Source organism: Camelus dromedarius, chromosome 25 (assembly GCF_036321535.1).
Source record: "Camelus dromedarius isolate mCamDro1 chromosome 25, mCamDro1.pat, whole genome shotgun sequence".
Classification (NCBI taxonomy): Eukaryota; Metazoa; Chordata; class Mammalia; order Artiodactyla; family Camelidae; genus Camelus; species Camelus dromedarius.
Window position 1 is genome coordinate 2,123,821 of NC_087460.1, and position 13,259 is coordinate 2,137,079.

The 13,259-nt window shown below is 61.4% G+C and overlaps 1 protein-coding gene across 6 annotated transcripts in view; it reads right to left on the reverse strand.

Moving 5' to 3' along the window:
* Positions 1–4,971: 4,971 nt before the first annotated feature.
* The window catches only part of IQSEC3 (IQ motif and Sec7 domain ArfGEF 3), a 78,718-nt gene continuing 70,430 nt past the window's right edge, over positions 4,972–13,259 (reverse strand). For 2 of the 6 annotated variants that reach the window (XM_031444348.2, XM_064478917.1), the window contains 3 exons: positions 12,135–12,227; positions 10,096–10,145; positions 4,972–6,917 (listed from right to left, as the gene is read on the reverse strand). In XM_031444348.2, coding sequence (XP_031300208.2) covers positions 6,489–6,917; positions 10,096–10,145; positions 12,135–12,227 — 572 coding nt within the window. In that variant the 3' untranslated portion in view covers positions 4,972–6,488. Of the gene's footprint in view, positions 6,918–9,934; positions 10,015–10,067; positions 10,146–12,134; positions 12,228–13,259 lie in introns of all 6 variants that reach the window. The other 4 variants (XM_064478913.1, XM_064478914.1, XM_064478916.1 and 1 more) reach the window with 4 other exon arrangements.

Genomic DNA, 13,259 nt, shown 5'->3' on the forward strand with positions numbered 1-13,259 from the left:
GCTCCCCGGGGGGCAGCAGGTCTGTCCAGGGAGGTTGGGAATGTGGGAACAGGAGTCAGCTCTCCTGGTGGTCCCCTTCCCTGCTGCTGGTTCCCACAACTTTTCCAGAGCTTGCCTTGAGGTTTTAGGGTCATGGGAGCAGGAAGTACTGAGGTGCTAGGGCTTGGCTAGTGGGGTTAGGGCGCCTGGTTCTCTAGGGAAAGAAGCCACCAGACCTGTCAGGGGGATGGGAGGAGGGGCTGAAGAAAGAGTTCCATCCCTCCCCCCATCTCCTGAGCCCAGTTCCCTCATCCTCCGGCCAGAATGGAATTTTCCTGGTAGGACCAGTTCTGACTCCAGGCTGGGGCATGGGCCTGATCCCTGTCTGGGCCCAGCTGCCTTCCTGGGAAGGGGAGGGGTGCAGATAAGACTCCAGGCCACTGGGCTCAGGCTGGGCCTCACCTCCTCCCTGCGGGAGGGCATGTCTCCCCCCCCCCACCGCCCTGGGAAGGGTCTCTCCAGGCCATGCTGTGCCCTGGGACAGGAGCTCTTTGGAGAGCCTTCTTCCCTGGCACCCTGATCTGTGTCATCAGTCCTGGCTGCCAGGTCCTCCACAGGGTCACCTGGGGTCAGAGGAGAGGGAATGAGCGGGAGGTGCGTGGAGCAAATGACGGGACCCACTGTCAGGCAGCAGACAGCTTGCAAAGTAGCGTGGAGGCCAAAGAGGAGGAGACGAGCTTGGCAGTGGCAGAGCCAGGGGAGCCAGGGGACCCAGCAGGCATCCCTCCGGAGCAGTGACCACGAGCAGTCGGTTGGGGAACGGTGGGCCCACGAGAGCAGCCCGGGTGTCTCACGGCCGAGGCCTTAGCCTGCATCTCCTGCCCTAAATCACCTCTGTCCCAATGCTTTCCTTCGAGCATCTTGGGTGTCCACGTACGGTGATTGGTGGTGACTTCTGGAAAGCAGTGGTCAATCAGCCACGTCTGTCAAGGCAGGGAAAGCAGTGCGGCCCACAGCGACATCTGCCAGCCCGGCTGGAGGAGAAATCAGCTCATGCTGACGTGTGAAGGTTGTCAGCCTCAGGACTGGGTGCTAGTAGGCCATGGGTTTCATCCCGTAATTATTCTAAATGGCAAACCTGAGTCTGCTTGGAGCAGGGAGACAGGGAGTAGGGGGACAGTGGGGCCTGCATGTGGACCGGACCCCGGACTGGCCTCCTGCCCAGCAGAAGCTGCTCCTAACAGCAGCTGCCTGGTGCCAGGGGAGCTCTCCTCACTGCTGGGCTTGTCGCCTGGGCTCTGCTCTGATGCCCGGCCCTCAGCGCTGCCCCCACCCACTGCCCACTCCCAACTCACTTCCTTTCCCGAGATCTCGGTGACCATCTGTCCTGGGTTTTCTACGAGAGGCCTAATTTTATTATTTCCTCAATTAAGGTGGTTTTAAGTGTTAGTAAGAATTTTTGTGTAAGTAACCGTATGCATTGGGAAACACAAGGCAGTTTCTGCCTCCTTCCATGCCTTGAGGTGGTTTCTGAGCTGCTTGCCCACCCTCAGACCCAACCTTGACCTTGTGGGATTTGCCTCCTCAGAGAGGCCTTCCCTGACTGCTCTGACACAGCCCCACCCCATCACCTCCACTGCACCACCATCCGCTGTGTGAAGAGTTGGTCCATTGTGTGTTTTTGATGGCACCACCCAGCGTGAACCCCTGGAGAGCAGGCACTTTGCTGGACCCATCGGCGCACCTCCCCCGCACCTGGACCACCACCGGGTGCACCCCCGGCACTGGGTGTTTGTGAGCCTGTTGAATTTTCCCGATTCTAGTGCTGGCACCTTCTGGCCGATTCATCTCAGCCAGACACCTGCAAATCCTGGGCCCCCTTGTTGGAAACATTCTAAGTCAACGGCTGATGAGTTTGAGCTTCCTGCATCTGAAGGGTCACTGCAAGGGAGAGGCCCTGACCATCACTCTCCAGCCCTCTGGTGGGTAGATCCAGAGGGCCTGGGACACCAGAGGATGTCTCCTTTTCTCACCGGAGAGCCAGCCCCTCCCTCTAGATGGCCTCAGAGGCTAAAAGACTTGGAGAATGCTGCCCCTGTCCCCGGCCCATGTCCCCAGAAAGACAGCAGAATTTGGCCCCAGGCCCTCTCCCAGGCCTGCCCTCAGGGGTGCTCTCAAGGGGCCAGTCCTCAGCTTCCTGGGTCAGAGAGTTCCCAGGATGGGACAGGTCAGAGCTGGCTCCAGGCTTCTCCTGGAATTTCTCGTTTTTGGGAAAAGGGCGAGGTCATGTTCCTTTCACAGATAGTGGGGCCCAGCCGGGACGCTGTCTGGGTTTCTAGGTGTTCAGAGCTCTGGTCACCAGGAGAGCCAGATACCCTCAGCAGGTGTCCCTGGGCCAGTCGTCCTGGCCAGCTGCTTCACTCCCGGGATGCTGTGGCTTTGCTGTTGGGCTTTCTTCTCTCCCCTGCGGGAGTGGTCACTCTGGGGCAGACCCATGCCTGGTCTGCACATGCCCGTGGTGTGAGTGTTGGCCCAAGCTCCCTGTGTCTCTCTCCAGCCCAGATTTCAGTCTTCTCTCCTGCATCACAGCCTTGCAGGCCTCTGCAGGATCTCGGCTTCCCTTCTGGCTCCGGCAGGGGACCTGGCACACTGTGGGCTCCGTGAATGTTTGCTCCATTTTGCTCTGTGGCTCCGTGACTTTTCCTGACAATGTTCCCCCAATCCTTTGACTGGATCCCTTCCCCCCTCAACTTCAGGAAGAGTGCACCCCTGGGGCTGTCAAACTAGACCGTGTGATCTGAAAGTCAGACTTCAGAGCTGCCGTCTGGTGGAAGTCACCTGAGGCTGATGACCAAACGTGGTCAGTGGGACCCCCCCCACATACCCTCTCCCTCCATCTCAGAAAGCTAAGCAGGGCAGGTGGGGTCCCAGGCCCCTTGACCCTCCCTCGGCTGGGGTGCGCGTTGGCCGTCGTGGTGCTGCCTCCTCCAAAGCTGCTCCTGGTCTTCACTGGGACTTCTCTTGACTGGCTAGAAGGGGGCGGGTGTGTGTGTGTGTGTGTCGCTAGGGTCACTCCCTGGCCCGGCACCCCAGCTGTGACCCGGTGGCTCCCGGCGCCTAGCCCCGCTTGCTTAAGGTGGGGCTCCCTAACTGTGACACGGGGTGGCATGGAAGGGGTGACATCCCTGTGGCCAGAGGAGACCCAGCCAGTGCCCCCGGCCCCTGTGGTCTCACCAAGATTTGATTTGAGGTGGCCCCCGCTTTGGGAGAACAAAAGAAAGAGAGCTGACACAGTTTGCTCAAGTGACATATTTCAATATAATCTCTAAACTCTATGAATTGAACAGATAAAATACCTCTGGGCTATTTTGTTACAAAATATTTGCCATTTGGATTAGTCGCTGGGTGCAGCCGCCCTGCCTTTCCCTAGCGCGGTTTCTCTCCCACAGGTGACGGGGCGTGTGCGGGCGGAGGGGTGCCGCAAGGATGTATGTACAGCAGGACACAGGTACAGATGGACCGATGGTTATCAGGGAAGCCTATTGGCACAAAGAGACATCTGGCAGGCTGTGGGGGTTGCTGGGGGGTCAGGGGCCCAGGGCCGAGCATGTGGTGCCTTTGCACATAGGCAGCCGGGTTCCCAGGACCAGCTGCCCTGCAGGGTCTCGCTCCAGCTCTGGAGGTGGGCTGGCCCCAAAGTGGGTGGAAAGCTAGTTCCATCTCCCACTCCTGATTCTGGAGTTGGGGCCAAATGGATAAAACTGGGAGGCGGCTCAGTCCCTGAAGTAAGGCCTGGAGGGCTGACAGATTGGGGCCATCTCGGGGTGACCAGGCATGTACCAGGAGGCTGTGTCTGGGGCTCAGTCAGCGCTCCACTGCCCCCTCGGCCTGAGGAGGGCAGGAGGGCTCGGGAGCATCGCCAGCTGGGCCCTCGGGGAGGATGGAGGCCCTGATGTGGCCCCTGCCACGGGGAGGGCAGGAGGCTCATCCCAGCTGTCTAAGGGTGAGGCTCTGGGGACAGGGACAGAGGAGGGTCCCAACCTTAGCCTGTTGGCTGATCGAGGGGGGAGGTTACAGGTGCTGGGACCCTTGCTTCCCCTACCGTGGGGAGGGCCAGGGGCACCCTGTCCCAGGCCTTCGGGGATTAAAAGCCCCTTGCAGCTCAGGACTGGCTCCATGTGCTGCTGAGTGCAGGCTGGTCTGCTGCCTAGGCCAGAACTCCCGGTGCTGTGGGGGGGATCCGGGGCAGCCGCTGCAGTGATGGGGGTGGGAGGGGAAGCCCCCACCTGGAGAAGGGCGCTGAGTTGCCCCAGCGTCCGGGCCCTCAGAGAGAGGTTCTGTGCACGCGCCAGCCCAGGGACCCTGATGGCCCCAGTCTGGAAAGTCTGGGCTTTGGCAGAGTGGAAAGAGGGCACTTGTCAGCTGGCCACAGCGTGTGAACAGGGGACGGGGGACTCCGCTTGCTCAGCAGCCTGGCACCCAGGGTCCCTGCCATAAACACCTAGCCACGCGTAGCCCCTCTTTCTGCATAGCTCCCAGCCCTGCTGCCGGCCCGTAGCTCCACTCTGCTCCCAGCCCTGCATCTGAGACTCACCCCCCCACCCCTACAACTCCACTTCCTCCTGCACCCCCACCCTGCTGCCCAGGCCGAGGGCACTGCGTGTGGGTGAACCCACGGGTCAGCCGCTCCTTTCCGAAAGGCCCTGATTGGAGCGACCCTGTTACAGAAAAGACACGGGAGAGGGGCCAGAGCAACAAGGACTTGGGGGGGGGGTGCGGGGAGATGGGCTGGGAGCCACCACGGGAGGTGGTGGCAAACTGGTCACACGGTACAGACACCCGGCTGACACAGACAGGGCCAGAAATAAACTCGCTGAGTGACATCATAATGACGTCTGGCGATCACTCAGATACACACGAAACTAGGTCACCTGGGACCTCTGGGAGGAGGAGGCATCCAAGCCTCCTGACGGCCCCAGGGACTGTGGCGGGGGTGGGGGTGGGGGTGGGGTGCAGAGAGCAGATTCACTCTGGACCAATGTTCACTTCCATCTCTTGGGACATCTTGGACCTGGGCTCCTAGTGGGAGGGGATCTTAACAAAGGACAGCAGCAAACTGTTGGCTCAGGACCAGAGAAGGGTCCAGCCTGGCTTGGAAGAGACAGTCCCTGAAAGGGCCGTGCTTGGGGCCGGCCAGGGCACCCACCCTGGGGTCTTTGAGGCCGGGCTGCCTAGGCTCTGTGGCGGGAGGGGGCTGCACAGAGGTTGGCTCTGATTCTGCTGGGTCCCAGGGAGGACAGCGAGCCCTGCTTGGCTCTCCTTTGCAGTTTTGAAGGTTTTAGCCACCCTGACTGGAGGCAAGACTGGGGCCTTGCAGGGGAGGTGGGAGGGGGAGGACTTAAAGGCCTCAGGGCTGGTTTGGGATGGCGGCAGGGGGCAGGCAAAGGCCTCTGGAGCACCTGCTTCTCCTGCCCCTTCTGCATCCCAGTCCCTCCTGGGGACCGTGGAAGTCACTCAGGAGGGCGCCCTGACTTGTGGGAATCCTGTGTCTGCTGGCTGCGTGGGCCTGGGCGGACCCCCCACCTCGCCTGTTTCTGCTTCTGCGCTTGGTTGGACCTGGCTCTCGCATGTGGGTGTGTATCTCTGCCCTGGGTGCGCTTCGCCGTGGCTGGCATTATTTGGAGCTAGAGAGCAGGAAACTCCTAACATGTGCGTTTTGTAGATACATGACCTCATGATTCCAGGGCTCTGCTGAACTGGCTGAGAGAGCTGAGGGGCACCCCCTTCCCCCCGCCTTTCTTGAAGCTCTCCTGAAGTCTCGCAGCCCTGGGCAGGCTGGGCCCCAGCTCCTGAGAATGCAGGAGAAGGCCGTGAGGAGGGGGAGGCTGTGGTCAGGACGGCCAACGTCCCTGGGGATACGGCTCCTCAGACTGCTGGGCCTGCGGGGGCAGGGGCAGCAAAGCCCCGTCCACACACTCCCACCCGACCTGGCCGTCCAGGGACCCAGGGCCAACTGTTGCCCACCCAGTGTGGCACCTAGTGCTGGGCCAGTGAACCAGACCACCTCTGTCCAAGGCTCGGGTGCTGGTCACCCAGCCCCCCGATGCCTGCCTGCCCGGCCTGAGGCCTGGGGCCCGGGGCCCGGGGCCCAACAGACTTGGCCTGGAAGCTGGCTAGGCCCTTGGCTCCTGTGTCCCTTGTCCATGGTCCAAGTGGCCAGAATGGTGGTGGGGGAAGAGGAGGCCCGGCGTGCCTGGCTGTGTAGGGCCCCAGGGGAGTGAGGGGTGTCTGCAGATTCGGGGGGAGGCCTGCTCAGCTGAGTGAGGGAAGCCGGGGCCAGGCAACCAGGTGCCAGGGGGCGGGGTTCTCTTTCCAGAACGACAGTGATGGGTGACCAGGAACACAGTGTGCCGGGCGTGGGGAGCAGCAGGTGAAGGGGCAGTAGGGGCTGCTGGCTGCATCCCAGGTCCTGGGGCAGCAGCGTGGCAGAGAGCGTTCGGGGGCAGAGGCTACACCAGGCTCCTGGAGCTGCTGGAGCAGCGGCGCCGGTGCAGCAGGGAGCCGGGCGGGCAGAACTGGTGAGGGTGGTTGTAGGGGGGCGGAGGCGGGGGCAGTGGGGGCTGATGGATGACCTTGACCGGGGAGCCCGGGCCACCCAGGGGCGTGGAGCCGCAGGAGTCAGAGGAGGACGCTGCGTAGCAGGAGAGAGCCTGGCTCAGCAGGGGCTCCATGCGGGCCAAGCAGGGCTTGTCCAGGACGATGACCTTGACAATCTGCTGGCACTGCACCAGGGTCCCGGGGGGTGTGGGCGGCGGCAGAGGCAGCGGCAGGGGCTGCTCCCTCAAGGGGCTAGGCTGCAGGTCTGGTGCCGGCGCTCCCCTCTCGGCCCCCAGCCCGGGGTTGTGCTGGGACGTTTGAAGCCTGTTGTGAATTGACACCTAGTTTAGAAACAGCCAGAGAAGCGTGAAATGTTACAAGACTAATTCCCAGCTGCTAGGACTGGCCGCCCTGGGCCTCCCTTCCCCCCTTGCCCGGCTCCTGCGCCTGGAGGGGCTCTCAGCCCTCACCCTGGCCCACTCCCATCTCCCCACCACCCGGGGGCACCTGGGAGCAGGCAGAGGCCAGAAGCTGCTGTGTCCTGCCCCAGCCCGTGCAGCCTGGCTCTCTGGGCCTGGGTCCCATCTGTGAAATGGGCGGTTGGACCAATGGACTCAGGTTCTGCAGTCTGACCCCATGGACCTGCTGGACGTCCCTGGGAGAGCCCCCACCTGCTTCCCCACCAACCTTGAGCTGGAAAAGCAGGAAGAGCAGGGGTAGCGGTCTCTGTGCCCTCCCTGCCTCTTAGGGGTATGCTGGGGGCAAAGGGAGACTAGACACAGGGACGGAGTCAGGCATCTCAGTCTCGCAAGCCCCTTACCTCCCACCAGCTTTGTTATCGTCGCTGTGGAATCACAAAGGCGACCCCAAGGGGTGATCTGGAACTGCCTGTCCTACCAGCCTCCCTGGGGCCGTGCCCACACCCTCCAGAGCAGCCAAGGCCAGAATCAGGTACCCAGCTGCGTTCTGATCCAACCTGGGTCCTGGAGAACTTCGCCCAGCCACAGGAGGGTTTCCCAGAAAGGACTCTAATCTTTACCTCCTGGGTCGGGCATGAGGAGGTAGCCCCGCCCTCAGCCCATGGAGGTCACTGTGAACTGGCCTGGCCTCCTGCTAGTGGAGGAAGTGGGGGATTTTGGAAGGAGAGGGGTTTAATTCCTCGTCCCTCCAGCTCCCCAGCCTATCAATGTGACACACGTCCCCTCCTGACACCTGTGCCCTGTGGGGGTGGTTGAGGCCCTTCTCTCTGAGGATGTGTCCTACCGTCCTTGGGTACCCCCACCCAGGCCTGCTGCTTAGGGGATGGGGGTGGGGGGTTGGGGATTGAGGCTACAGGGGAGGGGACCATAGGGCCAGGCCTAGACCAGGATGGCCCTGCCCCAAACTATCCTGCAGCCCTAAACAGCAGACCCTGACCCTATTTACCAGCAAAAGGTGCAATTTCAGGGATGCCCCTGTCCTGGACACCAGCATTCCCCCGTGGCCTGCTGGCCCTCCAGCACCATTCCCGGCCTGCCCGTTCGGTCCTCACACGCCCCTCCCACCAGGCTCTGCAAGCTGCAGGCTTTCCTCTCTGTTCTCAACCTCCAACCTCAAAAGCATTTCTAGGCCTGAACTTCCCCCCAAACAACAGAGCCCCAGAGCCCCCCAGTGCCCTGCCGAGACATGGGTCCACTTTCCTCTTGGGGAGCCCTCTGTGGCCCTCATTGAGACAGAAGGCTTCCGTCCACCACTGCTGGAGGGGACGGCTCCCTTCCCCCCCTGCTGGTACTGAGTCCTTCCCCAGGAGAAGGTGGCCTGCGGCAGTGGGGGCAGGCCTTCTGCTCTCTCTCAGACTTGACGGCTGCCCCTCCCCAGGCAAATGCTGAGCTCCATGTGGCCCCAGCTCTGGCTCATCCTGTACCTCCTCTTCCCCTCCCTCTTTGTGGTTCCCCCTCCCCTGTCTGCACCTCCCTCGCCCCACCAACCCCTTATCTTTAATGGTCAGTAAGTGAAAAGCAGGAGGTGACAGCAAGACCTCATTCTGACCCCTTCTCACCTCCATGCTGATGGAAGAGAGAGAGAGAGAGAGACAGAGAGAGAGAGAGAGAGAGAGGGAGGGAGGATGGAACATGAGCAGCGGTCACAGCTCAGACAAGCTGGAGAAGCGCCTGCCAGCAGGCGGCCAGGCAGTGACGGAGGGGGTGGAGGACGCAGGAGCTGGGGTCCAGCTGAGAGGCGGGGTGGCAAGGCTGCCCTCTGTGCAGGGAGCAGAGGCTGGCAGGGCCCTGGGGCTAGCTGGGGCAGCAGCCTTGCAGACAGCCACACGGCCCTCTGGGCAGGGGAGGAGGGGAGAAGGACCTCAGTCACTGTCCTCCCTGGGCAGTGGGCTCAGGCACGGGCGGGGCTGGTAGAAGCAACCAGAGGGCTGGTAAGATCATTGAGTGTTTATCTGCAAGGCTGGAGAACGGGCAGCTGCGGGAAGATGGGGGGAGGAGGGGCAGGGGATGGAATACCCACCCTGGGGGGCTTGTCAGCTGCTGGGGCAGGAAGCTCCTCTGTGTGAAGGTGCCCCCTCCAGGTGTGTTGGGGGTGGGGGCCGTGGGGAGAGAGAGAAGCAGCTGGACTCCCCTGGGGTGTCCCAGGCTTCCCCGAGCTTAGTCAGGCTGGGGGACAGGGCTCCTCCCTCAGAGCCCTAAGTGGGGGCTCCTCCAGCTTGGAGTGGGGGCTGGGAAAGGAGGTGTCTGTGAACTTCGAGGGTCCCTGGAGGCCTGGCAGAACGGAGTGAGGTGCTCCCCGGGGTTCCAGGGGAGCCAGTGGGGAGGGCGGGGCCCAGCAGGGCTTGCGTGTCCTCCTCCCAGGTGACACTCGGGGGCCTGGCGGGGACCAGCTGCTGTTGCTACTTCTCCAGTCCCTTCCCTCCAAGTGGACAGTCTTCAGATGCAGCAGCTCCCCCAGGAAAAGCCCTAAGACAACCCAGCCCCTCTCTCCCTGTTTCCTCCACCCCGTGGCCAGCTTTCCAGATGGACCAGCTGCTCTGGGCAGAAACTGTACCCTCCCAGCGGCCCCAGCTCTCCAGTCTCCACCTTCCCTCAGAGGCATCGGGAGGGCGGGGTCTGCCCCGCAGTGATGTGGTCACTTGGGGACTGGATGTAAGAGGTGGTCCTCTGGAGGGTGGGAGGACTGGGGTCTCTGACACCGATGTGCGGGGGTGCGGACTGGTAGGATGTGGTGTGGCAGGGATGTGCTGGAGGTGCCCTGGGCTTTCTCTGCACGGGTTAGTCTGGGAGCTCGGCCTGCGGAGCTGGGCTGGGGCCGGCAGGCTGGGGAGTGACAGAGGGCACTGCGGCTTAAGTAGGGGCTGGAAGAGTGGCATTACCCATGCTAGCAGTAACTTTTAATTGTATCTCTTGAAATTGGTAAAATGGTGAGTCGGGCTGGGGAGGCATTGATTAAAACCTGAGAAGAGAAACAACAGAGACAGTGAGCAGAGGGGAGGGGCACAGACTCACCCGCCTGGGCAGCCAGGCCTCCACTCACCTCCACCGCGCTCTCCGCTGCCTTCTCCCCCGGGGCCGCTTCCCTTTTGGCTTTGAATGCAAAGAGCACAGGGCTCACTCTCCGCCCATCCTGGCATGACCCCTTCCTCCCCAGCCCCGCACCCCCAGCCAAGCACCCCTGCAATTCAAAGGGCGGGCAGGGGACTCCAGATGCCCCACCACTCCTGCCTGAGGCGCAGCCCCGCAGCCCCGGGGGGCAGTGGGCTGGGGGTCTGAGCCCAGTTCTGCTACTTAGTAGCTGCATGACCCTGGGCAAGACGCTACGCCTCTCTGGGCCCTACCGGCTGTAAGGTCACTGGTGTTTTTCCTTGCTGGGCATTGTTGAGCCTCCTTTACCCATGGTCAGAGCGCCCTGGCAGACTATGCGGGCTGGTTATGGGGAGGCCGTAGAACAAAAGGGGGCTCCTGCTCCTCGAGGGAGGGGCTGTGCTCCTTTCCTGTTCCTGCTCCTTAGCTGAGCGGCGAGGCTTCCGTGAGCTGCACTCGCCACAGGGCCTGCCATCACTAAGGGCTCAGTGATTACGCTTTCTGACCCACCTGGCACAGCACCAAGGACCTTGCGGACCCCTGGGGACAGCTTGATGACTATTTCCAGCTCAGGCACCCCTGGCTCCCCCGTCTCACAGCGGGCATCCCAAAGCGGTGGATGGGATGCAGCGGTGGGGGGCTCTGATTTCTCACGCCCCAGGGGAAGGCGCCATACCCGCGCTGTGCCTGCCCCCCTGTTGATGGACAAGGCCCTAAAGATACCCATTGCGGCCTGGCTGAGGGCTGCAACTTCCACGGGAGGCCGGCTGGGATGTGGGATGCAGGGAGGGGGGGCGGGTGTCCGGGAATCATTCACGGCTGAGGTTTGACTCTTGCGTTTAAACAGCTGTGAAAACAAGCATGTTCTGTGACCTTATAGAAATGAAGGGCCACTGAAAACAAGGCCGGTGGTGCATTACAAACGCGCGGTGGCAGGTCAATCCCATGCACAGAGGGGACACCACAGGGAGGGTCTCCGTGCAGCTAAAAGAGCCCTGCGTCTTGCTTGGAAAAGGACTCTCATCTCCCAGCTGGTGTGACCAGTCCTGTGAGGCTGTCACAGCCTTGCGGCACCATGGCAGTAACTGGGGGTTTGGGACCAGCAGGGAGCCCAGCTCCAGCTGGTGTCTTGCTGGGACCCTGGCATCCCAGGGCTTAGCACGGGGCACACAGCAGGCACTCAGTAAGTGCTCATTAAATGGAAGAATAAGTGACTGAATCAACTTCTTCATGAAGAGTTCTGGATGGTTCGCTGGGGTTTTGCTGGGATGGGATTTAATTCTCATGTCACCTCTCCTATTTCTATCTTATTGGGGGCAGGTGGGGTGGGTGTGGACAGACCTCTCCCCATCTCCTTGCAGGTGGCGGGGAGGTGAGGGGCCAGAGGGGGAAGGTGGGGGCGGGGCAGTGGGAGAGAGGAAGCAGAATGTGGCCAAAGGCGGTATGAAATCTGAAGCTGGCTCGGCCCCGTCTGGAGTGAAAAACTCCATTGGAAGAAACCATTTGAGAAATCGGGGGCAAGGCTCATCTGGGTTTCGGGAGGGACCCTGGCCTGGGATTAGGAAGTGCTGGTGGCTTATTAGAAGGTCTTGATGGGGCAGCTCAAGATTTCAGGCCCTTCCGGCCACCCTCCTTCCTGCCTTGCTCCTGGCCGTAGACACAGTGTTCTTCCTCGTGTGGTTTCCCTTTACACACCTCTGACCACCCAGCGAACCGGCAGTCTTCAGAGAGCCCAGCTGTGGAGGGCGGAAGGCCTTGCACTGGGCAGGGCCTCCGGGCTCTCAGCCTGATGCCTCCACGGGGACCGTGGGCACCAGTGCACTCTGTAAGGGGACACGTTTCTCTCTCCTTAGCCCTCACTCCCACTGCTGAGGCCCCAGGAGGTGTTCGGCTGTGGGACTGAGCATTTCCCTCACCCGAGTTCCCCAGGAACCCAAGCCCGCGAGCAGTGAGTGGCCTCCAAGCGCTGCAGGCCTGGGGTCTGGAACTCACCTGTGGGCGATCCCTGTTTCGACGGTGGGTCCACCTGGGCTCCACCTGCCTTGAAGGAGAGCGTCTTCGCCCCCTGCTGCTTCTCCAGCTCCCCTGGGAAACCGAGAGTCTCATGAATGGAGAGAAACCCAGACGTCCAGCACACAGAGGTGAGGGGCGGAACGAGGAGAGAGCGGGGGGAAGGGGGGGCTCCAGGACACAGGCCTCAGAGTCTGACACCCACTTCATGGCAGGTCCCATGCCCGCTGGAACCTCTTCTGTTTACAGGGATGGTAGCCCCTGCTTGGGTGCCGAAGAGGAGGTGAGAGAGGTGGATACGAGGGAGGTGAACACCTGGGTCTGCAGCTTGGCTCTGTTGCTGCCTGGCTGTGTGGCTTTAGGCAGGTTACTTAACCTCTCTGTGCCTCCCTTGCGGGGACTGAAGTGTCCACTTCAAAGCATCATTAAGAGGATCCCATGAGGAAATAGACTAAGGCACTTAGAACAAGGCCCGGCTTGCGGCCAGAGCTCATGAATACTAGCTCCCATGACGACATGTAGGCATCCCTTGCCGCCCGGCTGCCCACCGCGCCTGCTTGCCCGGCTCCCTGGGGGGGAGGCCCCCGCATCTGTCTGGCTACCCAGCTTTAATTCCTCTCACTGGACTGTAAACCTGTCCCTACCTGTCTTATGTCCGAGGTACTAGGGAACAGCCAGTCCCCTCCGTGGAGATTTGACGGTCATAATTAAATCCCCCCTCAGCTTCACTTTTCCAGGAGACAGATCTCAAGTTCCTCTTATTAAAGCCAGTCTCTTGGGTCCCATTTTCTGCCTCTCCAGTCGCCTGTCAGCCAGGGACACTGGCCTGCAAATCCCCCAGACTAGAAGCATTCGCACTGACTGCCTGAATCACACCATCGATCAATACTGAACACTTTTACTGAACTGAGAGTCGTTCCTCTTCCCCCCGGAGGGGCCGTCTCGGCTTCAGAGGAATTAGCGTTGTAATTACAGGCAAGGGATTCGAGGAACTTGGGTGCGAATCTTGTTTGGTCGCTGACTGCAGGAATTTGGACAACTTCCTTAAGTCCTGTTAGACTCAGTTTCCTCGTTGGTAACCTGAGGATAACGCTCCTCACCTCATGG